Source organism: Pristis pectinata, chromosome 3 (genome assembly GCF_009764475.1).
Source record: "Pristis pectinata isolate sPriPec2 chromosome 3, sPriPec2.1.pri, whole genome shotgun sequence".
Taxonomy (NCBI): domain Eukaryota; kingdom Metazoa; phylum Chordata; class Chondrichthyes; order Rhinopristiformes; family Pristidae; genus Pristis; species Pristis pectinata.
Genome location: NC_067407.1, coordinates 38,323,623 through 38,350,554, shown reverse-complemented (window position 1 = coordinate 38,350,554; position 26,932 = coordinate 38,323,623). Strand labels below are relative to the sequence as shown.

Here is a 26,932-nt window from a genome sequence, read left to right as displayed (position 1 = left end):
TATTATTGCCCTGACCAAAATCATTACTTTGAGGATCAAACTACAAATCACAGTATACCAAGTATTTAAGGCTACTATTGAAGGTTTGGCTACAGCTCAATAATTTTCACTGTATCATCTCTTATACTCTATCATTGAATCAAAATGTTAAAATTATTTGAACACAATTTTTGGAAAAGCAGTGCTGCTATAAATATTAAAGGTACAATTTATTGTTAAACCAGATTCATTGCTTTAATCAACTATTTTACTCACCATTTTCTTACATACATTAACTTCCTAGTTGTCCAATTTTTTGATGCACAGCACAGTGACAATATTTTCTGAAAGCACTTCACATATCAAAGTGGATGGATCGTGACTGCAGAATTTGATGTGAAGGAAGAGATTTGATAGCTCTGTTGAAATTTCATCAAAAAAGTAAAAAACTGCCTTATTGTTGTAAGTGTTATTTTCCACATCACAAATCACATTAGGCAGCTCAGGCAGGCAGAAGAGCTCAAGACATTGTTAGATAGTCTACAATATTAAAAAAAAACAATGATTTTGTATGAGAAAGTCACCAATTGGTCCAGATTTCATGGATGCTGAGCGTTGTCTCTAGAATTTCAGTGAATTATTATTTATGATTTATAAAGTATTCATATCAGACATGCTCAAACTAAAAATACAGGAAGTAATAATTCTATATTTGTCCACTCCAATTTTGGATACAGTTTTGGCAGAACATTTTATCCTATAACATTTTAAGATGTAGTATTAATGGTTACAGATGTGTGTAACTTGGTGGAAGCAATTCAGGATAATTAGCCTCTGGTTGCAATTGTTTCAACAGCAAAATTTATTGATAGAAGTGATTTTTTTCAGTAGCTGAACAATACTGATAAAACTTTAAATTTTTCATTGTTCTCTGGTCTACTTCTGTTCTATTTCAAACCATATTTCATTTAGTTTTAGAAGCATTTATTCAGTGACTCACCTTCTGACACCTCAAAGGTCTCAGCATCTACAAGGCACATGGCAGGGATGTGTTAGAATATTCTCCACTTTCTTGAAAAGTGCAATAACACACAAAAAGCTCAGTATCATTCCAGCACAAAATAGCCTACCTGATTGGCACCCCATTCACTACTCTAAATGTTAATTCCTTCCACAATTGGCACTACCACGGCTGTAGTTTACATTGGGTATAAAATGCACTGCAAAATTCAAATGGCACCTCCTGAACCCCTGGTCTCTACCACCAAGAAGGACACATGCAGCAGATGACTGGGAACACCACCACCAGCAGTTTGCCTCTCGGTCACACACCATGCTGTGTTCGAAATATAGCACTGTTCCTTTTTGGTGCGAGGTTTAAAAACTGGAACTACTGACACAAGCACATTGTGGAAGTACCTGCACCAGGAGGATTGTGACACTTTAAAAGCTGGCTCGCCACCACATTCTCAGGGTGAATTAGGGATCATCAATAAATCCTAGCCTTGCCTGTAACATCCGCATCCAAAAAAATAAGGAAAAAATTGTTACATCGCTTTCATAGCTTGCATTGGCCAGATATGAATACTGCACACATCCAACATTTCAAGCTCTAGTGGCAATCCTGAATATCTTTTTTGAATTTTGAAATAGCCGCCATATATGGGATGAGAGGAGGTTTGTTTCTCCAGCCAATAAATGTGTTTGATCCACTGTATACCTTTATTATATGGCAGTTATATATATTTTTATCAATTCCATCATTACAGTTATTCAATACAATAAGTGAACATAATCTTCTTGAAAAAGGTTTGTCGCAAAAGATAAAATTATTAAGAAGATGACGAAATGTATCACTTCTTACACTTGAGGTCACCACGACTGTAAATGTTTTACAGCTATTTGGCTTCACTTCCACCTTCCACAATTACTGTAATGAAGGTTTTCCAAACGTTCATTCATAAAGATGCAAAATTGAAGGAGTTCTGGTCATGGATTGAGGATTTAGGTCAGCAGTTGGGCGATGGAGAATATATTCTTCATGGTGTCATTGGAAACAAATGGTGCTGCATGGTGAACTGGCTCACCACAAATGCCAAGGGAACCAAATTAAACAAGCTTTAAGTGTTTCAGTAAAGACAGTTCCACTTTAATAAATTAAAATGACAATGGGAGAATATTTACCAGAGTTCCCTCACTGAATACTATTTTGCTTTTCTAACTCACATTCACCTAGATCTTTCAAATCATGAGATTTGTAATTACTAGTTATTTTTGTTCTTTAAAAAGGATATTCCTGGTGTTTTATGTTTTTTTAAATAAATTAATAGTTAATTAAAATGTTGCCTGTTTCAGTGCAGAAAACATTATTGGAAAACAGATTCTATCCAGGGCACTGTTACTATTTAAGTTATGTTATGGATGTGTAAAAGCTATAGGATTTGGCACAGATTATTTTCTTTGAAGCCCTGAAACGGATTTATAGTTTTGCTTTGTTCCAAATGGACTTGCAATCACCTGGTCAAATAATTGAATGGTAGAATTCTTGTTAACATAGAGTGGCAAACTTTGATTTTTACATTTTCTTGCTCCAGAATGTGCTAAAATTTTAAAATGGCAGTAATACTTGTTAACTTTCGTATATGAATGCATGTTGATTTTATGTGCTGCGACTTCATACAAATCACAACCTGTAAATGTAAATGCTGTTACAGAGACAGTCCACACAATTGGTACCTAAGCCACATATTCATTCAGCCATGATGAGCCCATCTACATTATAAACTGGGAGTATATACAGAGGTAAGACTCAAATGCAAAACAAGAATGAAAAAAAATTATGCCATTTATTCTACAATGAAAAGAAAATAGTAAATGTTTACCAACAGCTGGAAAAGAAATGAAGGCTGATATTTTGGTTGGGATTCTCCATCAGATTAGAATTAGCTCTGATGGAAATTCTCACTCTCATATAGAGATCAGTTGTGACTCAGTCACGTCTCATATGGAGTAACCTCCTCTCAAATGGAGGTAATCTTCTCTATCTATTGCAACTTATTTCCAAAATAATGTGTTATATTTTCATATTTCTAGTGATTTCTAGTTTTTATGCTATCCCTCATCCCAAAGACATGCTGGTTGCTAGGTTAACTGGCCCCATGAATTACCCCTAGTTTAGCCAAGGTGGTAGGAGAATCAGGCAGCAGTTAATGTGTGTACGAAGGAGAATAAATTACAGGGAAATTGGGGAATGGGATTGACGGGATGGTTCTGAGAGCCAGCATAGACTCGATGGGTCAAATGGCTTTCTTCTGTGTTGTAAGGAAATATGAAATATTCTAAAATCACTATGGGACTGGACAGCACAAGAACTCTTTGAACAAAGTCAACACAAAGGGAAAAATGGAAGGGGTAAATTGTGATAGATGACCCATATCCCCATATTTCCTGCACTTTCCTTTCCATGTAGAAGGCCATTTGGCCCATCAAGTCAATGCTGGCTCTCCAAGAATTTCCATCAGTCCCATTCCCCCACTTACTTTACCTGTAACCTATTCTCTCTCACATACCCAGCAAATCCCTCTCCCCACCTACACTAGGGGCAGTTTACAGTACCAAGTTAATCTACCCACTTGTCTTTGTGATGTGGGAGGAAACCAGAGCACCCAAAGGAAACCCATGCAGTCATAGGGAGGACAGGCACACAGACAGTGCCAGAGGTCAGGATTGAACCCAGGTCACAGGAGCTGTGAGGCAGCACACTACTACTACATGACTGCAACATCCTCATTCTTTCTCATTTTCTTGAATTAAAATATTCTTTAACTGCATGGTATTTTAGAAGAAATATGGAATATGTTAAATTTTAAAAAAATGACTAATAGTTAATTGAAATGAATTTCTCTCTTGTTACTAGTCTGTTCTGTTGCAAAAATGGATTTTCCTGATTTATATATTTGGACAAATCTGTTAAAACTTTGGAACTGTACATACACACGGCCTGTTTTCATTGAATGCTCAGTAGTGTTATGATAAAATTATAAATACAAAATCATATTATAGGCTATAATATCTCATGCGTGCCATATTTTTCTTGCATGTAACCAGCACCTTGATGGGGAGGGGAGGGACGGCTAATGTAATTTGTGAAGCATTGCAGCTTATATGCAAGATAATACAATATATGTTCTCAAAAAGTAACTTCACAGCCTACAAAGCTTGATTGAGGACAATGAGTTCAGTGTTAGATCTGGATGATAACCTGTAAAGAATATAATTTAGACATTTACATGATCAGTAATTCTAGGAAAGTTTCACATCCCTGTGTTTGTACTGCTGATTGATTCTCACACTTTTCTGTGAATGAACTGTACCAGATTGTTTCCAGTTCCCAGCACTTGGAAGTGATTCTTGAACTTCTTCATGCTTTCCCACTCACGTTCATTGTGGCTGGCAAGTTTCCCCTCTGCTAGTATGTGCTGACCAGGCAGGATAGTGCCATCACCAGGTACCACCAGGATAAAATAACTTCGGCACCACCAGGGATTCCATATTGTTCTTTGGATGGCACTGTGAAAATAAGAGAAGTCATGCCTTACTGCACATTTTCTTATCAAGAACAGTCGTTTGTAAGATACTGCTTCTTCACAGCATCTATTGGTCTGCCAGTCACGTCAAGCTCAATGTGACACTGAAGATGTAATCAAATGACACTTCATAATCAGGAGAATACAGATTATGAACCAGCTACAGATTTTCATTACAAAAAAATTAGTGACTTTTAGGATTCTAACTGGGAATAAAATAAACACTTTCATATAGGCAGTCCTCTGGAATTATCCCCAAAACACTCCACTCTGCCCCTGTAACTATCTTACTTCACGCACCAGTACTTATAAATGAGCCTAGGCAGTGAACGCTGATGGGCTTTTCAAATTCTGTAATAATGGTCAAGCCCAGTATTGATCTCTGTTGATAGTCATACATTTAGAAGCACTTAGAGAAGGAATCATTCCAAAATTAACGAATGGAAATCCTGCCATACCTTAATACAAAGCAGAATGCTGGACGAACTCAGCAGTTCAAGCAGCATCTCTGGAGGCAAAAGTCAATGTTTTAGGTCGAGACCCTGTATCAGGACTGAGAGGGAAGAGGAAAGATTGCCAGTATATAACAGTACAAAGGGGGCGGGAGAGTAGGTTGGTGGAAGGTGGGACAGAGACTGGTAGGTGATAGGTGGAAGCAGATCTGGAGGGAATAATAGGCAGGTGGAATGAGGTGGGAGGGGGGAAGGGGATGGGAGAAGTGAACAAAGGGAGAAGAAAACCACAGGAAGGATGTGGAAGCCATAGAAAGGGAGCAGAGGAGATTTCCAAGGATGCTGCCTAGATTGGGGAGCATGCCTTATGAAGACAGGTTGAGGGAGCTTGGCCTTTTCTCCTTGGAGAGACGGAAGATGAGGGGGGACCTGATAGAGGTGTATAAGATGATGAGAGGCATTGATCGTGTGGTTAGTCAGAGGCTTTTTCTCAGGGCTGAAATGGTTGCCACAAGAGGTGCTGGGGAGTAGGTGCAGAGGAGGTGTCGGGGTAAGTTTTTTACTCAGAGAGTGGTGAGTGCGTGGAGTGGGCTGCCAGCAACGGTGGTGGAGGCAGATATGATAAGGTCTTTTGAGAGACTTTTGGATAGGTACATGGAGCTGAGAAGAATAGAAGGCTATGGGTAAGCCCAGTAATTTCTAAGGTAGGGACATGTTCGGCACAGCTTTGTGGGCCGAAGGGCCTGAATTGTGCTGTAGGTTTTCTATGTTTCTAAAACTAGGATGGGTAAGTGCGTGTGGGAGGAGAGCGTGTGTGTGTGTGTGTGTGTGTGTGTGTGTGTGTGTGTGTGTGTGTGTGTGTGTGTGTTACCTGAAATTAGAAATTCATTGTGGTTATTATTGGGTTGTAGGCTACCCAAGCGGAATATGAGATAATGTTCTTCCAATACATATTTGCCTCTCCACAGCAATGAAGAAGGTCAGTATGAGAGTGGGAAGGAGCATTAAAATGACATGCAACTGGAAGCTCAAGATGTCCAGTGCAGACAGAGCGCAGGTGTTCCACAAAACAATTGCCTGTTCGACTCTTGGTTTCACTGATGTCGAGGTGGCCACATCACAAGCACTGAATGCTGTAGCCCAGGTTGGAAGAGGTCCAGGTGAACTTGTGCCTCACCTGGAAGGGCTTTGTAGGTCCCCGGATGGCGGTGGTGGTGGAGGCGAAGGGATGGGTGTTACACCTGCTGCCAGAGGACGGGGAGAGGGGAGTGAGGAGGGATGAGTGGAGCAGCAAGTCACGAAGAGGGTGGTCCCCTGGAAAGCAAAAAGGAGGGAAAGGGGAGGATGTGACTGGTGGTGGGATAGTGTTGGAGCTGGCGGAAATGGCGGAGGATGATGTGTTGGATGCAGAGGCTGGTGGGCTGAAACACAAGGACCGAGGGAAGTCTATTGCTGTTCTTTCTGAGAAGGAGGGAGGGGCAGAGCAGACATGCGGGAAATGGAGGAAATGCGTATGAGAGCTCCATCAACTATGGCAATGGGGAAGCCACATTTCGGGAAGAAGGTAGACATTTCAAAAGTCATAGAATAGAAGGCCTCATCTTGAGAACAGAAGTGGCAGAGGCAGAGGAATTGAGGAAAAAAGATGGCATCCTTACAAGAGGCAGGGTGGGAGGAGGTACAGTCGAGGTAGCTCTGGGAGTCAGTGGGTTTATAGAAGATGTCAGTGGCAAATCTGTCTCCTGAGGTGGAGACTGCACCTTATTTGTCTTTGACCCAGGGTATTTGACCCACATTGACAAAATTCAACACCATCTTGGATGAACAGACATGAACCAGGATAGACCAATGATCAAACCATAGCATGCTAACCCAACAGATTCAGTAGGTTATTCACCGAGCCAATGGGCAGAACTAAATTAAATTTCATGGCGTTTACACTATATTTTAACAGCCCCACGTACACTGGTACATGAATATTCTGACACATTGCTCTTATCAGACTGAAGAGTTAATTTTAAAACAGCGCAAAAAACATATTTAAAGATTGAACAATATAAAATCATTATTAAATGGAATATATAAAAGTCTGTAGGTAAATGAATAAAAACTCTCTAATAACAATATCCTGAGGTTGTTCCTTGAGACAATTAGCAAAGTTGATACAGAAAAAAATCGCTCCAAATGATGTGGTTTGAGACAAGGAAATGCATTTTAAAATTAGAAAGGAAGAAGAAAGGAAAGTCAGGAGGAAGATTTTCACCCAAAGACTAACAAGCTTGTGGAACAAATCAACAAGGCAGGTCTTTGAGGTGGACAATATGAATGAATGGATTTCACAGACTTCTTGATGCATGTTGGAAAAGGAATATAGGTAGTTTGGGATCCACCTGCCATGAGGGAATCATTTGAATTCAGTTACATTTTTGGGATTATAGACTGTCAGCTTTCATCAGCTGTTAAATATTTATGTATTGCTAACAGCTCATTTGCCAAAAGTAATCCAGAGTAGATTAAAATTACTTGTCAAGGTCATTCAAAGTATCAGACCAAACATTAAAACTGTTCACATGATAAGAGATTATCAAAGAACAGCATAGTTCAGTTGGAATCAAGTGAGGGGCAATGGAAGACATGACAAAATTAATCATCACGAGTTTTCTGTTTTTTTTGTAAGTTTTAAAGTATACACACCACTCAGAGACACAAGAAAACATCAGACTCTCTACAGCACAACAAAATTGGTGTGATTTTACCGAATAAGGTAATGTCTAAATGCTTTCAAATTTCATCAGAGCAAAGTCCTGATGACTATCCCAAAACCACTTAAAGTTGGTCTTACATGTTCAACTGCTGGTAAGTCTTAAATTCTTAATTTATTATTTTGAATAAGCTATTAACTTTTCAGCATGTTGTTTGCTAAAGCAGTGAGTACTTGCAAATTAAAGTGAAGTGCTTCTTTCCACTGCGCAATATGATGCTCAAGGACAGGAAGGTCTTGAAATTCAGACGTGTAGAAGATTTCTCCTTCAGTGAAATGCAAATACAATAATTTCTAGGTCAAATTGCTTCAGTCTGCAAATTCAGCCAGCCACTTCTGGTTGTGAATTTCTGTTTCAAAAATGATACATTTCCACATCACATGCATACAAAATGACATTCTTCCACTTCCATTATTGGGGAAATTATTTCTGGTCGTTGGCCATTCACTGGACACTCTCAGAACAAAAGCTTTCAAGTATGCTGCTATCTTAGCAACTTAAAATACAAGTCCTCAAGGAGGTCCCAGCTTTATGCTGGGAACGTAATGGAAGTGACTTCCTTTTAATTTAGTTATTTATGCATATTCCTTTGAGCTCATAACCCCATTTTCTGGTCCTCACCCAAACAGACCACCGGACTCATAATCCTCAGCCCACCTCCCCACCAAACACTTTCTTGACCACACTCTCCCCAGTCATTCACTGAGCTCCTGACCAGCTACAGGCATCAACCACGGAATCTCAATTTTCCAAGTCCTGAAACACAACTGCTTTCAACTCCTCCAGGCTCTGATCCACTTCTTGAGCCCTAACCACTGGGGCTCTCTCCCCTCCGACCATCCTCATCCTAGGAAACAGTCCCAGTGATACACCTAACTTCTATTTTTTTTGTGCATGCTCTAGCATAGCATCTGAAACAGTGTTTTAGGGTCTTTAGTAGTACTAGATGTCATGAAGTCAGAGAGTGGTACAACATGGAAACAAGGCCCTTCAGTCCACCTAGTCCATGCTAACCATCAATCACCAATTTACAATAATCCCATGTTTTTCATTGTGTTGTTGAAGTTTCAGTGGTAAGTCCACAACCAGAACAGTCATTGGAGCTGCAGGTAACAATGCATTGATGTGCCTTTGTTGTTACAGATGAATTCCTCTTACAATGCATGGAACAAGGAAATGGCATTCAACTCACGAAGCCCATGATTCTGTAGAAATGCTAAATTGCTGACCCAGTCCCATTAGTTTCTTCAAAATTTCTTGTTGTTCACTCCAAAGAAAAACCAAAGGGAAATAGGTACATTACACCAAATGACATTTCTAACCATTTTTGAAACATGAAACAAAAACATGATTTTTGGTGTCACTATCCAATTTTCTATGTGTCCTGTTACCCTCAGAGGTGGTGGCTCATGCAAAATTATAGTTTCACAGATGGTGCTTGGTGACCTTTAACACACAAGTAGCTATTTGCTGTATGTGTGCCTAATAATGAAGTAAAAGTCTGTCATTTAATAATTTGAGAGATGGATGATACATCAGTCGAGATAATGCTGTTCAAATAAAGCAAAAAACAAATCTAAGCACTTCAAACACAAGGGAAGGGGAAATAAGCTATAGAAACCAATTGTGTATTGAATTCTACACCAGCTATATCTGCTAACTTGGCATTGGAATAAGAATCAAACAAAGGATATTCCTGGGGTATATTTCTTGAAACTGCACCTTGGATTTCATTTAGTTTTTGAGCCAATAAATGTGAAACTTCAGTTAGTCTTAGTTTCAAAACATATTACATTAAAAAAGATTTATTGTGCAACATATCAAATAACTAATTAGTCGTGATATCCTACGAGCTATATTAAAAAAGCATAAAAATCACATCTCTTAATGTTTTCTTGATATTTAATTGAAAAACAATATTTGCTGGTTCAGTTTTTAAATTTCCTGAAGCACATTAATGCTACTTAAGTCTTTTTGAGCTTTTGGACAAATTGAGCTTTTAGTTGGAAGTGCAGGTCAGTACTCTGGAATAATACCATCTCTAATTCACTAGCAAGGTGCAATATGAATGTGGGTGTTCAAATGAAGTGATCATGAAGTTGGCACTGTGGTAAGCAGGTGCATAATTTGCAGATAATAGTGAGAATTAATTAGGCGAAAAAGAAGATGATTAGAAAAAGGAACAGATCATAAGCAAGCTTCAGAAATTCGTTAACCTGTTGAGGATTAAAATTTCCTTCCCACTTGTTTTTAAATTCAACAGATAATTGAACCTGAAAAAAAATCACTCTTCAAAAATTAAACTGAGGAATATTAAACCAAAATCAGTAAAATACAAAAATCAAATTAAATTTCCCACTTTTCTCTCAGTTTATAAAATAAAAAGTATCAAAAGAATCTGGCTAAATGCATGCGGGCATACTGACCTGTGGTTAGGGGAGGACTAGGATGACTAGTAAAACTAGTAGGCTCAATTAGTTCTACAAAAAGGGGAGAGGAAGAAAAACAAAAATGACATACATCTTTCATCAGTTTAGGAAAGATAATGCAGCAAACAATTACTGACAGACAGATGATAACAGACAAACACCAGTTTTGGGTGGCATTTTAAAAGGAGTAGTGTTAAAAGTATTCACAGATTGTACAATAACGACGTGAAATAAACTGCTTGCAAAATGTGTAAGTCAAGGTGGGTTGAACAAGTGGCCTTTCTAACTGCACTGAGATTTGTATAAACTTAGGGGGGAATATATCAATGAAAACAAATATTTGGGAAAAATACTATTAAAGTTATGCAACTTGAATTGTAATATGCTGTCTCATCATTTACATGTGGTGCTATCACAATGAAGCACCATGATCAACTGCTTCACCCCAACAACCTTACCAAAGCTTTTGAAACCATGAAGACAGCCATCAACCTAAAATTGCTTCTTCAACTTATCATTAATTTTGAAATCAGACTCAGCTTTGGATGCATGTGATAATTAAACTTCAACTTTTCTAAGGACACCACCAATGTTACTTTTTAATCTTTGCTGGTTGTTTTTATATATAAATAAGACTATAAGAGCAAGTAATATATTTCCTACCATGTAATTGTTAAATAACATGGAAGTTTTTAGAAAACAACATAGAAGTGATAAAGCAACTAGTATCACACCCAGGATAAAAACAAGTTGTATTATTATAAACAGTCAGACTGCAACATACTGGATGATACTGAGGTGTTCAACATCAGAAACAATCAGTAGGGAACAATTCACCCACTGGCTGTCCAACCTTCAGTAGAACCTAATGTATTTGTGTGGTCTCTTAGCAGAATACTGTATATTTTCTGTGTCTGCTCTTTGACTTTCCCCACTAATATAGCAGATGCCTTTAAGGCTCAAGTTGTGGAACTGTTATTACTTTTCTCACTGAGCTTAGTACAGCAGTTCCAACAGTTGTTGATGATAATGATGAAGTACAGAAAAATCATGCATCATCCCGAGTCTCTACTACTGCACACATCCATTGCATTGTACTTCAACAAAATCTGCCTCGGAAAATCAGTCTTATCACTGGGATCAATTATATTTTGACCATTTCCACACGCATTAACTTAACATTAAAGGTGTAGGACAGCAACAGTGACACTAGTGTTAGATATGAAATCAGAATTAATCCTTGCATATAAATTCTCAAATACAAATATCACAGGATTTAGTACAGCTGAACCCAACCCTTTTGAGTATTAACTAATTAAAATGATGATGAAGCACAAGAAAACCTTTGAGACACAGGCATACAGGCTATTCACCTGAAAATCTAAAATAAAAGCACAATCCTGCTAAGCCTTGATAGAAGATGGCAGGAATTCAAACTTTGATCTCAACTCAATCTTAGGGCTGAGGAAAATTTGTCCTCAAGAAATATATTTGGTAGAATTGATAGTGAATATATTGGCAAGAAAGGGTTTGTTGAATTGAATGGCTCTTTTGTTAAGACAAAGGGTGTTGTTAGACGCTTGAATTTACAGTGTATCACATAGACAAGGTATTTTGCTGTACAACTGCACAGCTTAAATTTTGAAATTAAAAGATTTATACAAATTTTTTTTGTGATTTGGTGTTTCCACTGAAGGAGGACTGAATTTTATTCTTGTAATGTACCAGACAGATAACTTCAAAATGAGTCTCATATTAATTAGTGTGAATATTGGTGAAGGAAACAGTCAGGTTATGTTGCAATCTAACAGAAAAATAGAAAAGGACACATCGCATATTTGGAGAGGGAAGTGAGAAGAAATTTGACAGAGGAGATGGAAGCCTAAAATTAGTCACGCTTGAAGAACAGGGGAGAAAATATCAAGCAGGATTGTGCTAACATGCAAGAGACAAACAATTGACATAATGCAGTGGTAGATTGGGTACAGGTGAGATAAAATTGGGAATGTTAGAATAGCAAAAGAAGAAAGTCCCTGAGAAACAAGAATATACAGCTTTGTGCCACAGATCAACTCGCAGCTGCTCACCACCATGCTCCTGATGCAAATTGGCAACCCTTTTCATAACTTGATATGAATCTTTCCCACAGTGTATCGGACTAAAACTATTGAATAAATTCCCTGCAATATTCTGCAAGTGCATTATGAATGAGAAATATACGATAATTATTTACGTTGTAATTGGTCTAATCCACTGATATCTGATTAATTATATGGGCTTTCTTTTCTCTCTTTCCTCTGTACATACAATGCCTTCCATCTTTAATGATGTTGTTACCTTGTAAAATATAGGACTCTCATAGATGTTGATATAATTTTTCTTTCCTCACAAGATGGAACAATATTAACAACACAGCCAATGCTGTGGATCATTTACACCAAGTTCTTCCATTTAGATTAATGGAGAGTTGTCCACATTATTATTTTAACTTACATTTACTGTATATGATAAGGAGAAATAAATAAATCTGGACTTTAAAACAATAGCTTGTTCAGATTACTTAATTAGGTTAATAAATGAAAAAAAAAGATAATCTAAGCCATAAACTACAATTCTATGTGAAAATTGTGCTTAGTAGTAAATGATTCTACATTTTGTCACGAACCAGCAACAAAAGAAACACACTGAGCATGATTCAGTGTTAAAAAACTATTTTATTAATTACTACTTATGATAATACGTAAAATAAAAGTAAAAATGTTAGTATGTTAGAATTCAAAAATGTTAAACCTCGAACGTTAACCCCAAAACTAAACTCTTCGTGTGTGTGTGTGTGGCAAAGTCCAAAACAAGATTTTTATCCCATGTGTTAAATAAAATTGAGGCATTTTTTTCCTGGACAGACCATACATTACCAGTAGAACTTCACGAAGATCTTAGGTTAATATCTTGCATTTGTCAATATGCCATCAGGCTGAGATACTAACAATTAGGCTAACTGTATTTGATAAGATGACTTATATATTTATGTATGCCTGAAATTTTGCAGTACTAATAGCACAAAACAGTGTTATTAAACTTTTTGGTGCCTGTACTTGCTCAGTTAAGGACAAAAATGTGGAAGTTTCTGTCAATAATAATTGGCTCCTCCAAAGGCTCCCCTGTTGCAGTCTTTGGTGACAGAATCTGCAGAGAAATAAACATTATGGGCCAATTGCTCATTATTCTTACCTGAGAGGTACACTGAAAAGGTAGAGCTTTTGAGGGTAGACATTGTTAATAATGTAATAAAATATATACAGCTGGTCAACATCACTGGCTCTGAGAGTTTAATTTTAGAAGTGTGAACTTTCACTCCTTGAGAAAGGAATTATGGAGCCATACAGCAGAGAAACAGGCACTTTAGCCCACCATCTTCACGCCAACCATCAACCACCTGTCTAAACAAATCCCACATATCAGTACTTGGTCCGTAGCCTTCTATGCCTTGATGATTCAATTGCTCATCCAGGGACTTTTTAAGTGTGTCAGAGTATTTCTCTTCACCACCTTCCCAGGTGTGTATTCTAAATTGCAACTACCCCTGGGTAAAAAATGTTATTTCTCAGATCCCTTCTAAAGTAAGTGATGAAGATGATTACTGGGGGCAGGGCAGTAAATATTCTATACATAGACTTTAGTAAAGCTTTCAACAAGCTCCCTCATGGTAGGCTGATCCAGAAGATTTAAGGCACATGGGATTCATGGAGTCTTGATAGATTGGATTCAAAACTGGCTTGGCCATAGAAGACAGAGGGTAGTGGTGAGGGAGTGTTTTCTGACTGGAGGTCTGTGACCAGTGATGTTTGCAAGGATCACTGCTGGGACCTCTGCTGTTTGTGACATATATATTAATGTGTGTGTGTATATATATACACACACATTAACGATTTGGATGAAAATGTAGGTGAGCAGATTAGTAAGTTTGCAGATGACACGAAAATTGGTGGAGCTGTGGATAGTGAGGGAGGTTGTCAAAGGATTCAGCAGGATATAGATCAGTTGGAAATGTGGGCAGAGAAATGGCAGATGGAGTTTAATTCAGATAAGAGTAAGGTGTTGCACTTTGGGAAATCAAATGTAAGAGGAAAGTATACAGAAATTGGCAGGACCCTGAGGAGCATTGATGTACAGAAGGATCTTGGGGTGCAAGTCCATCGCTCCCTGAAAGAGGTAAAACAAGTAGACAGGGTAATAAAGAAGGCATGCAACATACTTGCCTTCATCAGTCAGGGTGTTGAGTATAAAAGGTGGGAAGCCACGTTGCAGCTGTATGGTTTTGTGTGAAGATCTGATCGCTGCATTACAGGAAGTATGTGGAGGCTTTGGAGAGGGTGGAGAAGAGGTTCACCAGGATGTTGCCTGGATTAGAGAGCATTAGCTATAAGGAGAGGTGGGATAAAGTTGGATTGTTTTCTCTGGGGCATCGGAGGCTGAGGGGAGACCTGACAGAAATATATAACATTATGAGAGGCATAGATAGGGTAGATAGGGTCTTTCTCCCAGTTAAATACTGTCAAATATGGGAGGACATACACTTAAGGTGAGGGGGGAAAGTTTAAAGGAGATTTATGAGGCAAGTTTTTTTTACACTGAGAGTCGTAGGTGCCTGGAACACGCTGCCAGGGGAGGTGGTAGAAGCAGGTACCATCATAATATTTAAGACGTACTTAGGCACATGAAAAGGTAGGGAATGGAGGGATATGGACCATGTGCAGGCAGATAGGATAAGTTTAAACAGGCATCATTGTCGGCCCAGGCATCATGCGCCGAAGTGCCTATTCCTGTGCTGTACTGTTCTACGTTCGCATGAAGTTGCACCATAAGTACCATTCCATGCCCCAGCTTAATGGTCAGCATCGCGTATACCTTTTTACTATCTTATCTGTCTCCCAAAATGCATCACCTTGTACTTATTGAGATTAAACTCCATCTGCCACCACCCAATTTACTAACTTTTCAATATCGTTCCATAACCTAAGACTACACTACTTTGCAAACTTACTAATCATACTCCTACATTCACATCAAAGTTATTGAAAGTATATAAGAAAAAATCAGTGCTCTAGCACCAATCCCTGTGGCAAACTGCTGGTCATAGGCTTCCAATTACAAATGCAACCCTCCACTATCACCCTTTGTCTCCTATTACCAAGCCAATTTTGGATCCAATTTACCAACTTGTCTTGGATCCCATGGCTCTAACCTTTTGTAGCAGCCTTCCATGTGGGACTTTGCCAAAGACCTTATTGAAGTCCATGTATACTACAGCATAAGCACTGCCCATATCAATATATTTTGCTACTTCTTCAAAAAACTCTATCAAATTAGATAAGATAAGATATCATTATTAGTCACATGTACATCGAAACACACAGTGAAATGCATCTTTTGCATAGAGTGTTCTGGGAGCAGCCCACAAGTGTCGCCACGCTTCCAGTGCCAACACAGCATGCCCACAACTTCCTAACCCATACATCTTTGGAATGTGGGAGGAAACCAGAGCACCCGGAGAAACTCATGCAGACATGGGGAGAACATACAAACTCCTTACAGACAGCAGCCAGAATTGAACCCGGGTCACTGGTGCTGTAAAGCGTTATGCTAACTGGTACACTACCGTGCCTTTATCAGATTAGTCAGATGGAATCTCCTATCACCACAGCTGTGCTGACTATTCTTGAAAATCCCTACCTTTACAAGTGTAGATTAATCCTATCCCTGTGAGTTTTTTTCCAATAACTTCCCTACTACTTTTATTAGATTCAATTATGAGTTGCAGTAAGTATTAGACTCAATTTTTTGGAGCTTGGTGTACAAATCCATAGATGCGTCAATCATGATTACAAGTTTTAAGGAATAAATTTTTCATTTTTACGGTTTTCCCATTTTGCTCTTCTATTTCTTTCCCTTAATCTCTTGTGGCTGCCTCAATTTTATTTTTCTTCCTGTACAATGATTCAAATGTTACTTATATTTCTTATTTTTTTACTGCCTTCTATGTGTTTTAATGAGGAATCTTGTACTTGGTTGACTGAACATCCTAACTTTTACTTCCTTGCTCATAGACCTCACAGTGGCCCTACTGAGGCTGCCACATTAAAGCTGATGTCATAAGAGGAGAAAAGATTTCTGCTGACAAGCTCTCAAATTGTCTGTGAGCAACTTTACATCAGGTGTGTAGCAAAAGCTGTACCTTCATCACTTACAGTAAAACTGAAGCCATTATAACAGACTCTTTTTTTAACTTCCACATTTCTCCCCAAGAGTGTCAATGTAGAGAGAAAATGTTGGCAATCCTTTTAACAGTGCAGGCATACATGCAACCTAAATCCAGTTCTTGTCCTTACCATTCAGCACAGACCAACAGATGGTGAATGAGAGTGAAAAGCTATGCTTCTGTTCTCTAGCCTCTAGTCACTGCTAGAGGTTGTCACAGTAGAAAACACTGTTTCTGCAGTAGAGTACTCACTAAAAAAACAGCTTGATATAAGATGCAAACCACATGTTAATTTTTAAAATAAAAATCATAAATCTAGCTGAAGGATTATGGCTCATAATGGAGGATATTATGAAGATATAAAAAAAAGTTGGCAAGACTGTCATCTCAGAAAAATATTGCTTGACTCTGGGTACAGAAAAATAAAATGACAAATGATAAATTGAGGATGGTAAGGAATGCCACACTTTGATGGTGTCAACAATGTATGATTTCCACAGGGCAAAAAATGATCATTTTAGCCAATAAAGTTTTTGCCAGCTTTGTGAGAACTATCCATTACTAATTTCCCTGCATCCATAACCTTTGCTGGGAATAAATCTCTCCTCTCACTAATCAAAACGCTGAACAAAGCCATTGATCTGAGATCCAAAGTTGCGTAGGTCCGTTTTTATTAAAGTAGTTAGATACCATAATTAGCCTAGTGGAAAAATGTCTCCTTGAATCTACCAATCTATATAATAATGTCAAACCTTGCAATTAATCTTAGTCTGTGCTGAGTCAGCTTTGTCAGGCCATGGCAACAGTACCAAAATCCATGACTTAAAAGGACAAGGACATCAGGAATTACCACCAGCACAACTTTGGACTGCACTGTTCCGATATTGCTGCTGGGTCTAAATCCTGGAAGCCTCTCCTTAATAAGACTGTGGGAAACTTTTCACCACACAACTTCAGTGGTTCAAGAAGACCACCAATGGCAATCAGAGATGGGTGATTAATGTTGGCCTTGTCAATGATGTCTATGCTATCTGAATAAATGATAAGAAAAGGCTACTAAATTCCTTTCAGCCCTGTGTTGTTTTAAAGTCTACATTTGCTCAATGTCTAGATTATTTGAAGAAAGGTTCCTTACGCGAGAGGGTATGATTATAGGAATGGGCAGCTGGTTACTGTGAAACTAAAGACAAAAGCAAAATATCTTGGATGGTGGGACTTCCAGCAGATCAGTTAATGTTTCAAGTCAATGAGTTTTTATCAGACCAAGAAACATTTTTTCTGGAAGAAGTATAAATTGGGGAGCAGAGTCATAATCCAAAATTCTGGTGAAGAATCACTGGCCTAAATGATAGCTATCTCTCTCCAGTTGCTGCTTTACCTGCTGAATGTCCCCAGCATATTCTGTTTTTATTACAGATTTCTGGCATCAGCAGCTTTTTGTTTTCATTTTGCAAATTGTTGGCCTCTGATAAGTGAAACGCTGCAAAGTGCCTAATTGAAAGCGAGGGCACTGTTCCACATGCTCCTATTGGCTTTCATTGGAACATGGGGAAGTCACAGTGTGAGTGCTTTGATGAAAGGTTATTGACTTGAAACATTAACTATGTTTATCCCTCCATAGAAGTTATCTGATTGCCAGACTATTTCCAGTATTCAATAAGTAAAAACTACTGATATTGTAAAACTGAAATAAAAACAGAAAGTGCTATTGATATTCAGCTGGTCAAACAATATCTGTGGAAAGAGGAGCAAAGTCAATGTTTCAAGTCAACAGCCTTCATCAGAACTGGAAAAATGAGAAAACAAGCCTGTTTTATGTTGAAGAGAAGAGGAAGGGTGGAGAGAACAAAGGGAATGCCTGTGACCAGTGTTGTCCAGGTGACGGCATTGCATTCAGCAAATCATTGCTGATCTCTCTGGAGGAGTGTGAGCAAAGGGAGATGAATGAGAGCAGTTGGTGAAAGGAAAAAACAGCAAAAACGTGCTGGAGTTGTGAGATGTAGAACACAGCAGTTGCTAGAAATCTGACACTCACTTTGTCCTCTTTGTCTCTTCCCCTGTTAACTTAAAACACACTTGTTTTCTCACTTCCAGTTTTGAAGAAGGGCTATTGAACTGAAACTTTAACTCTGTTTCTCCCTCTCCAGCACTTCTGTTTTTATTTCCAGCATTTACAGTTCTTGTTTCAGATTTCCAACATCCACAGATTTGCTTTTGTAAGATGACAGGATTGATTCTGGAAGCTCAGAGACACACATACAAACTGAAGAATGATATACCTCAAACTAATCAATGACAAATTTCTATTTGATAAAGTATTGTGAGACGAGGTTGCCACTTTAAAGGTGCTGTATAAATGGAAGCTTTGTTGTTATGTTCAATGTTATTATGGGAGATGTAAGCATCATCTGACCACTGAACTTGCCAACCTTCTTGACCTGCCTCAAAAAATCACTCCATCATTGAAGCACAAAGACCTATAGCAAAAGAGACAAACTTCTTTGTATCTTAAATATCAACATTCCGCTAAATGGATTCACATTATTTTATCACAGGTACCCTGGGAATGATCAGTTATCACCACTCAAGCTTTCAGTTAAGAAGCTGGGCAGTGTTTTAGTTGTGCTGATAAACAAAATCCTGAACTCCATTTTTTTCTTTGGTAAAACAGTAATGAGGAATAAACTACATATTCAAAGGCTACAAATAGAAATGTAATCAGATTATTTCAGTGCTAGCTCCTCCCTGGCAATTCCAGTTCCACTTGAATCTATAAATGGTATGCACACAGATAATGCTCTAGTTTTCTTTATTCATGAGCCTCCTTTCAAATGTCTAAAATGTGATTAGATTTCTCATCCTAAACATGAAAAAGATTCATCATCTTTCAGGCCTAAACTATTTATTTTTGGTTTCAAATGTTCTAAATGAATGTGGGTATTTGATATTAATGCATGATATTTTAACTCTGCATTTTAAATTAAACTCCCCGAAGTCAGATTTCTGGATTTTCTGCCCTCTATTCATTTTGCTGTAAACTAATAAATAAACTTAGGATCAGCCATCAAATAAACAACAAATGCAGTCCATAAAGTGTCACAAATGCATATTCCCCTGGTTTCAGTGTTTGACCAGAGATTGGTAAGGGTTAAACCAATTGCAACGCATTGTTGAAGATTTAAACCTGGTATCAGTTAACCACTACTATACATCTAGGCATTTGTTCTATTTTCAACTAGTGCAGTTAGCTGCAGCCCTTCACCCGGGGTTTGTGAAAAACTGCAAAAGGCTGGTTTCTGCATCATACTACAATGAAAAATTTCAAGAGACTTCGCTGCTTATCTAAAAAATGTTTGCTGAGTAGATCTTCATGAAAACACTCCCTTCAAAAGAACAAATTCTCACTTGATTATTTGATCAAAAAACACCTTGTGAATTTTGCATCTACTTTTGTCTGCTAACAAGTACTTTTCTGTTTATTAATCAGTAACCTTTAAGTGAATTTTCATCATAAGCATACAGTGGAATCCAAATCATGATGCAGCCCATTATATTGAAGTTGGCAAAAGGCGATAATGAGCAAATGATATAGTCAAAATTGTGAAAAAGGCTGCAGATAGATGTTCTAAAAAGCATTAAAAGTTAAAACGTGTGCTAAATTCCCAATTTGCAGAGCTTAATGTACTTACTGAATTGAAAAATCTAATTCAAGGGCACCATCAAAATTTAAAAGGAGAACAAAGATATAAATGAACAAAAGCTGCTTCAATAATAGCAAGCATTGTTTCAAATATCTGCAATATATAGAAGGAAACAAAGATGGAATGTGAAGGAAAGCGCAATTTTTTGATGATTGGAAGCAGAAAATCTTTTCAAGTGGCTATCAATAATTTAGAGCCTTGAATTTCCATACTCTCATAGGCACAGGAAGAAATTTGGTTTTGATGCAAGTATTTCCATTTCTTCATGATTTACGTATAATTCCTTCTGAGTCATCCTAAAGTACCATTAACCAACTTTCCACCCTGCATCTGTATGAAACAAAGTTTTTGCTGAATAGCATGTTACTCTCTTACTATTGGCTCACACCAAACTTGCACCCAACCATGCAATCCTTTTGTGGCTGAATCAGGTGTACCCAAGAGAACTTGCATTATACCTACAAATTACATTTGAAAAACTTCACAAACTCACGTCTTCAGAGGAAAGCACACTGCTTCATTGCAAATTAACTATATGTTGAATTATCTTCTGATAACATTCAGCATGGCTTAAAGTTTGAGTGCATATCTATCACTGTGCAGATGAATCACCTGCAATAAAATACACCTAACCCAAAAGGAAAGGTTGAGACTGAAGGAGTTTTAGGAATTACAGTTCTGATAATGGATCACAGACCCAACACATTGACTATTCCTCCTTCCCCACATGCTTCCTGATTTGCTGAGTTTTTTAAGCATTTTCTGTTTTTGTTTTAGAAATGACAGACCTTTGATTCCAATTGATAAAGCTAGTCTAATTAGGCCTTATTTATAAAACAACAAGGGAATAAGGCTTCAGCCACACAGGTTTTGGCTTCATTACTTATGGTAATAGACATATACCAGCGAAAGAATAGCTTAAAGTTATTATTTTGTAATACATCCTGCATTTGAAGGTTTCTTTTGGGATATGCAATGTAATTGCCCATGTTTAACTGGCTGTGGAATTCATATTTAAAATCTCTTACTAAGTCTTGACAATGTTTTCAAGAGGTGAGTCTCATTCCCAGCCTTGCCTCCTTTTAAGGACTGCCAGAGTGTTCTGGGGTGGGGACATAGTGTACACTAGCTGAGGCCTTATCCCTGTTGAGGCCTTGCTACACCTTGACTCTGGGATCAGGAGACCAAGGATATTCTGACCACACATGCAGTGGGGTTACTATGGGTGCTATGGGAGCCTGGGGGGGGGGGGGGAGGGGCGTGGTGGGAGGGGGTAGGGGAGGAATGATCGTCAGGTGACAGCCAAATTGATTGTCATTCAACCCAACATTTGTCACCACTTTGATACCCTGGAGCTGGACTAGCAGAATAAGAAAATGCCCTACATATATCTCACGTGTTTATAAACCACCACTACAACCATCAATACAATTAAACAGACTCCAAGGAACACAGCCCGTGGAGTAGAAAGAGCCTGAAGTAAGTCACAAGAAAGGAGTTTCAACGATTATGGTAAAGAATTTACTGACTGCAGTCAAGGGCTCACCTTAGCTTGGGAAATGTAGTCATATGGTGTCATGGGGCAGGTCTGCATTGCTCTTAGTCATTAAGAAAGGGAATAGAAGGCTGGATTATGTTGTCCAAAGCCTCAGTCATTTGCTTCTGCTGTCTGTGAGTAACGTGTTAGTGAATCTTACAGCTGTTTCTAATACTACATTGGAAGCTGACAGGAACATAACAAACTGATTGTGCCAGTGACCTTAAACGCCACTGACATTGCCAATGCTGCTGTGAGTTTGGCTGAAGCCAGTCCTGCACATCAGCAAAAGCTGACTCAGATCCTGCATCACAAACTTCCTGAGACCACTGCTGGTCAGGCATGTGGCCTGCAGATATGGCTGCTGGCATCCTGGCAAGTAATCCTGTCTACTGATCTCCCTCTCATACCTTCTTTTGGCTAGTATCAGACAAAGCAGCAAACATTATTATAGGCATGAGTTCAGCATCAGGATTGCAGAAACTTGTCACAGAGCACATGGCTTGACAGTTCCCAGGTGGATGCATGATGTAGCTTGGACTGGAAAAATGTTAGGTGTGGGGAGACATTTCATAGAATCCTTTTTTTAAAGAATCTGCTATATTGTGAAACTCTTGATTTCTTTTAAACTGCCAGTCTCTATTTTCTTTTTCATTTGCTTCAAGGTTTAGCCCAGAAATAATTATTTTGAAGTCATTAGCTTAAAAAAAACTTTATATTCATTTACATTGCCATGTAGTGTCCCAGAGTCCCGTCGAGTTGTAGTTATGTCACTGGACTAATCATCCAGAGGTTCTGAGTCCTAGTCTGCTAGTTATGAAATTGCTACATATTTTTAGCTAAACCTTCTGATGGGCCGTAGGACCATTTTGCAGTCAAGATAAAACTGCTTTTCACATCTGTGTACAATGTCAGAGAGTGAATCCACTTTTCCATTTCCTCAAGGAGTTACTCCTGTTTTCTGGTTCCACTTCATACCAACACTGGGCTGAATCAAACTGACTAGCCGATGATTCTTAAGGGAACTGATTGCATTCAGCTGCTTGAAGGTAAGTGTGTTCTGAGATTACATGGCCCCATCACGAATTCACAATGAGTGAAGTGACAGATGTTCATGTACTTATCACTCTGCTCTGTCTCTGGACATGGAAGCCGGCAGTGAAGCCCAATGTGTTGGGATTCCCCAGGGGCAGGCTGAGAAATCTGCCCCAATGGCATAGGATTGGAACCCCATTTCCTTCGAATGGGTCCCCAGCCTGGAGATGAGGAGGAAAGGTTAAATTCACTTATTTATGTTTTCATTATTTATTATGTTTTAATAATTTATTTCATATTTTAAAGAAAGTTAATTATTTAAAATTATTTACAGCAATTATAATGGTTTTAAAACATAAAAAAAGTCATACAGCATGGAAACAGGCCCTTCAGCACTCCGAGTCTGCGCCAACCAGCAAGCACCCATTTATACTCTCCTACAGTGCCCACTGTCCTACAGTATCCTACAGGATAGGACGGTGTCCGCTAACCTATTTTATTCTCTCCACACTCCTGTCAACTTCTTCTTAATTCACCTGAGGGGCAATTTATAGTGGCCAGTTAACTTATTAACACATGAGGGGCAATTTATAGTCGCCAGTTAACTTATTAACACATGCATCCTTGTGATGCGAGGGCAACCTAGAGCACCTGGGCAAAACCCACACAGTCACAGTGTGAACGTGCAAACTCCACACAGGCATAGAGACATAACAGCACAGATACAGGCCTTCGGCCCACCAAGTCCTCAGCAACCATCAACTACCCATTTACAGCAAAGTCAGAATTATACCTGGCTCACTGGAGCTGTGAGGCAGCAGCTCTACTAGTTGCACCACTGGGCTGCTCATCTCTGAATATCTGAGATATTTAAAATCTGTTTTGAAACCCCACAAACTTTGACAGGAGGACAACTCTAGTCCCAGCCTTACCTCCTGTCAAAGGCTGTCAGGGATTCTGTGGACAGCGCCTCAGCAGAATGCTGGCTGAAACCTTCACTGAGGCCTTGTATGCTTTTCACTACCTGATTCTGGAATAGTGAGGCCCGGGACAATTGGACCCATGCAGCCATAAAAAGTTAATAATGGGCTAGGGTTTGAGGATGGATAGTGGGCCAACTTAAGAATGATTAAGCACATCTTGTCTCAGACTGGAGGACTTGATGGTGTATCATCTCTTGGGTTTGGCAATAACCAGCTGCCACAGGTCCAAGATGCTTAGCATCAATAAAAGGCTCTGACGACTTATCGCTCTTCCAAACTCTAGTGCCCAAGTGATCCTGGCACAAAATGACAAGGTCGGCCTTGGTTCATTCAATGTCTTTCATGTAGGGTGCAACACCGGGCATGATGCAACATCACTGATCTGAAACATGAGTTGTTTTCTCTTCACACAATCTGACTCACGACTGAGAATTTACAAAAATTTCTATTTGTGCGTCAGATTTCCAGCATATGCAGTATATTGTTTTTGAAACACGAAGTTCCCTTTCCCTCATCAATCTAATGATGGTTGTTTAGAATGGAAGTAACGTTGGCACAACCTCCACCCACCCACATATTGAACAACTTGATGAGCCTAGAAATAATCCTCATCTGCATAAGAATGCAGGGTAAAGACCTGCTGATTGTATTGACATCACCAGACAGAATATTTATCCTACACCCTCTGATTATCTAAGACAGTCTTGCATATTCTGCTGAAAAATGAAATATATTTGCAAGGTTACATTTTGTCAACGAACAATCTACTAGAGGAACTCAGTTGGTTGAGCAACATCCACGAAGGGAAAGATATTGTCAAGATTTTGGGTCTGGACCTTGCATCAGGACTGAAAATGGAGGGGGAAAGAGATCCAGCATAAAGAGAAGAGGGGGAAGGATGAGACAGAGGACAGTAGGTGATTGGTGGACAGTGAAGGATGACAAGTAGATGGAGCCAGGTGAGGGGTGGGGAGGGTGAAGGTGGAGACAGCAAGGAGGGTGATAAGCAGGAACACAAAGGCTACCAGCACTGGAATCTGATAGGTAAGAAGGTGATAATGGGAGATGTGAAGGGCAGATGAAACCAGATGGGGAAGGAGATCTCTGGGTGAAATGTGTAGGTGGTAGGTGGATGGAATCAGGAGAAGGAAGGGGATGAAAATGGGTGATGGGTGGCTGGAGGGGGGAGGGTATGGTAAGGTGAACAAAAATGGGAGGACTGGAGGTAGATCAGATGGAAGGGGAGGGGGAACATAGGAGGTGAGGGTTACCTGAAATTCAATGTTCATGCCATTGAGTTGTAAACTCTCCAGGTCGAATATGAGGTGTTGTTCCTCTAGTTTGTGTTGGGCCCTTGTGTTGGGCCTCACCCCGGCAGTAGAGAAGGCTGAGTACAAACAGGTCAGTGTGGGAGTGGGAGTTGAAATGGCACACAACCAGGAGCTTGGGATGGCCATAGTGGACAGAGCACAGATACTCTGCAAATTGGTCCCTTAGTCTGTGCTTGGTGTGGCCAACGTAGGGGAGGCCACATCGGGACCGATGATACAGTTAGATAGATGTTTGCATAGTAGGGGTATAAGAACATAAGAAATAAGAGCAGGAGTTGGCCATCTGGCTCATCGAGCCTGCTCCGCCATTCAATAAGATCATGGCTGATCTGTGGCCATAGACTCAGCTCCACCTACCTGCCTTTTCCCCATAACCCTTAATCAGCCATGATCCTGCTCTTATTTCTTTTGTTCTTATGACCACCAAATGCAGTAGATAAGGTTGGAGGAGGTGCATGTGCTTCTCTGCCTCACCTGGAAGGGCTGTTCAGGTCTCTGGATGGTGGTGAGGGAGGAAGTTTAGGGACAGGTGTTGTACTTTATGTGGTTCAGCGGAGCGGAAAGTGCCAGGGGTCGGGGAGGGGTGGGTGGGGAGGGATGAGCAGACCAGGGAATCCCTGTGGAAGGCAGAAAAGTGTAGGGAGTAGAAGACGTGGCTTGTGGTGGGATCTCATTGCAGCTGGTGGAAATGATGGAGGATTATGTGCTAGATGCAGAGGCTAGTATGGTGAAAGGTGAGGACTCGGGACATTCTATCTCTGACCTGTTTGGAGGGCGGTGAGGTGAAAGCAGAAGTCTGAGAAACAGAGGAAATTCAAGAGCTGGCTCCATCAACCATTATAGAAAGGAAGCCAAGTTTCCCGAAAAAGGAGGATATTTCAGATATACCAGAATGGGAGGCCTCATCTTGAGAGCAGATGCAGTAGAGACAGAGAAACTAGGAGAAAGGGATGATGTCCTTACAAGAGCCAGGGTGGGGCGAGGTGTAGTCTAGGTAACTGTGGGAGTTGGTGGGTTTATAGTAAATATCAGTGGATCATTTGTTTCCTGAGATGGAGACAGAGAGATCCAAAAAGGGAGAAAAGTCAGAAATAGCCCAGGTGAATTTGAGAGCAACATGAAAGTTAGTAGTGAAGGTGATAAAATTGACAAGTTCTGCACGGGTGCAGGAAGCAGCAACAATGCAGTCATCGATGTTACAGAGAAAGAGTTTGTGGAATGGTACCAGAGAAGGTTTGGAACAGGGACTGCTCCACATAGCTAATGAAAAGACAGGCATAGCTAGGGCCCATACAGGTCCCGATGGCTACACCTTTGATTTGTAGGAAGTGTAGAGAGTCAAAAGAGAAGTTGTTAAGGGTAAGATCAAGTTCAGCCAGGTGGATGAGAGTGTTGGTGGTGGGGAACTGGTTGCATCTTTGTTATAGAAAGATGCGGAGGTTTTTAGACCTTCCTGATGGGGGATGGAAGTACATAAAGACTGGACATTCATAATGAAGATGAGATGATGGGGACCAGGGAAATGGAAGTTGTCAAAATGCTAGAGGGCATGCAAGGTGTCCCAGATGTAGGTGGGAAGGGACTGGACTAAGGGAGGCAGGAAAGACTCAAGATATGAGGAAATAAGTCAGTGGGGCAGAAGCAGGCAGAAACAATGGGCCTACCAGGATGGTCCTGTTTATGGATCTTGGGTAAGAGATAAAAGCCAGAAATGAGGGGTTGGGGTACCATCAGGTTGGAGGCTGTGGAGATGAGATCAGATGTGATGATGTGATGTGATGAGCCTGATGTGATGAGATCTGTGACAGTTTAGAGAGAGTGGCCTGGTGTTCGTTGGTGGGGTCATAGACAAGAGGAAGGTATGAGGAGGTATCCGAG

The 26,932-nt window shown here is 39.6% G+C and overlaps 1 protein-coding gene across 2 annotated transcripts in view; it reads right to left on the bottom strand.

Moving 5' to 3' along the window:
• Positions 1 to 26,932, bottom strand: part of negr1 (neuronal growth regulator 1) — a 386,601-nt gene that overhangs the window by 28,689 nt on the left and 330,980 nt on the right. Inside the window, exon 7 of one of the 2 annotated variants that reach the window (XM_052010858.1) lies at positions 4,418 to 4,548. In XM_052010858.1, the coding sequence (XP_051866818.1) occupies positions 4,448 to 4,548 (101 nt within the window). In that variant the 3' untranslated portion in view covers positions 4,418 to 4,447. Of the gene's footprint in view, positions 1 to 1,674; positions 4,549 to 26,932 lie in introns of those variants that run through there. The other variant, XM_052010857.1, reaches the window with a different exon arrangement.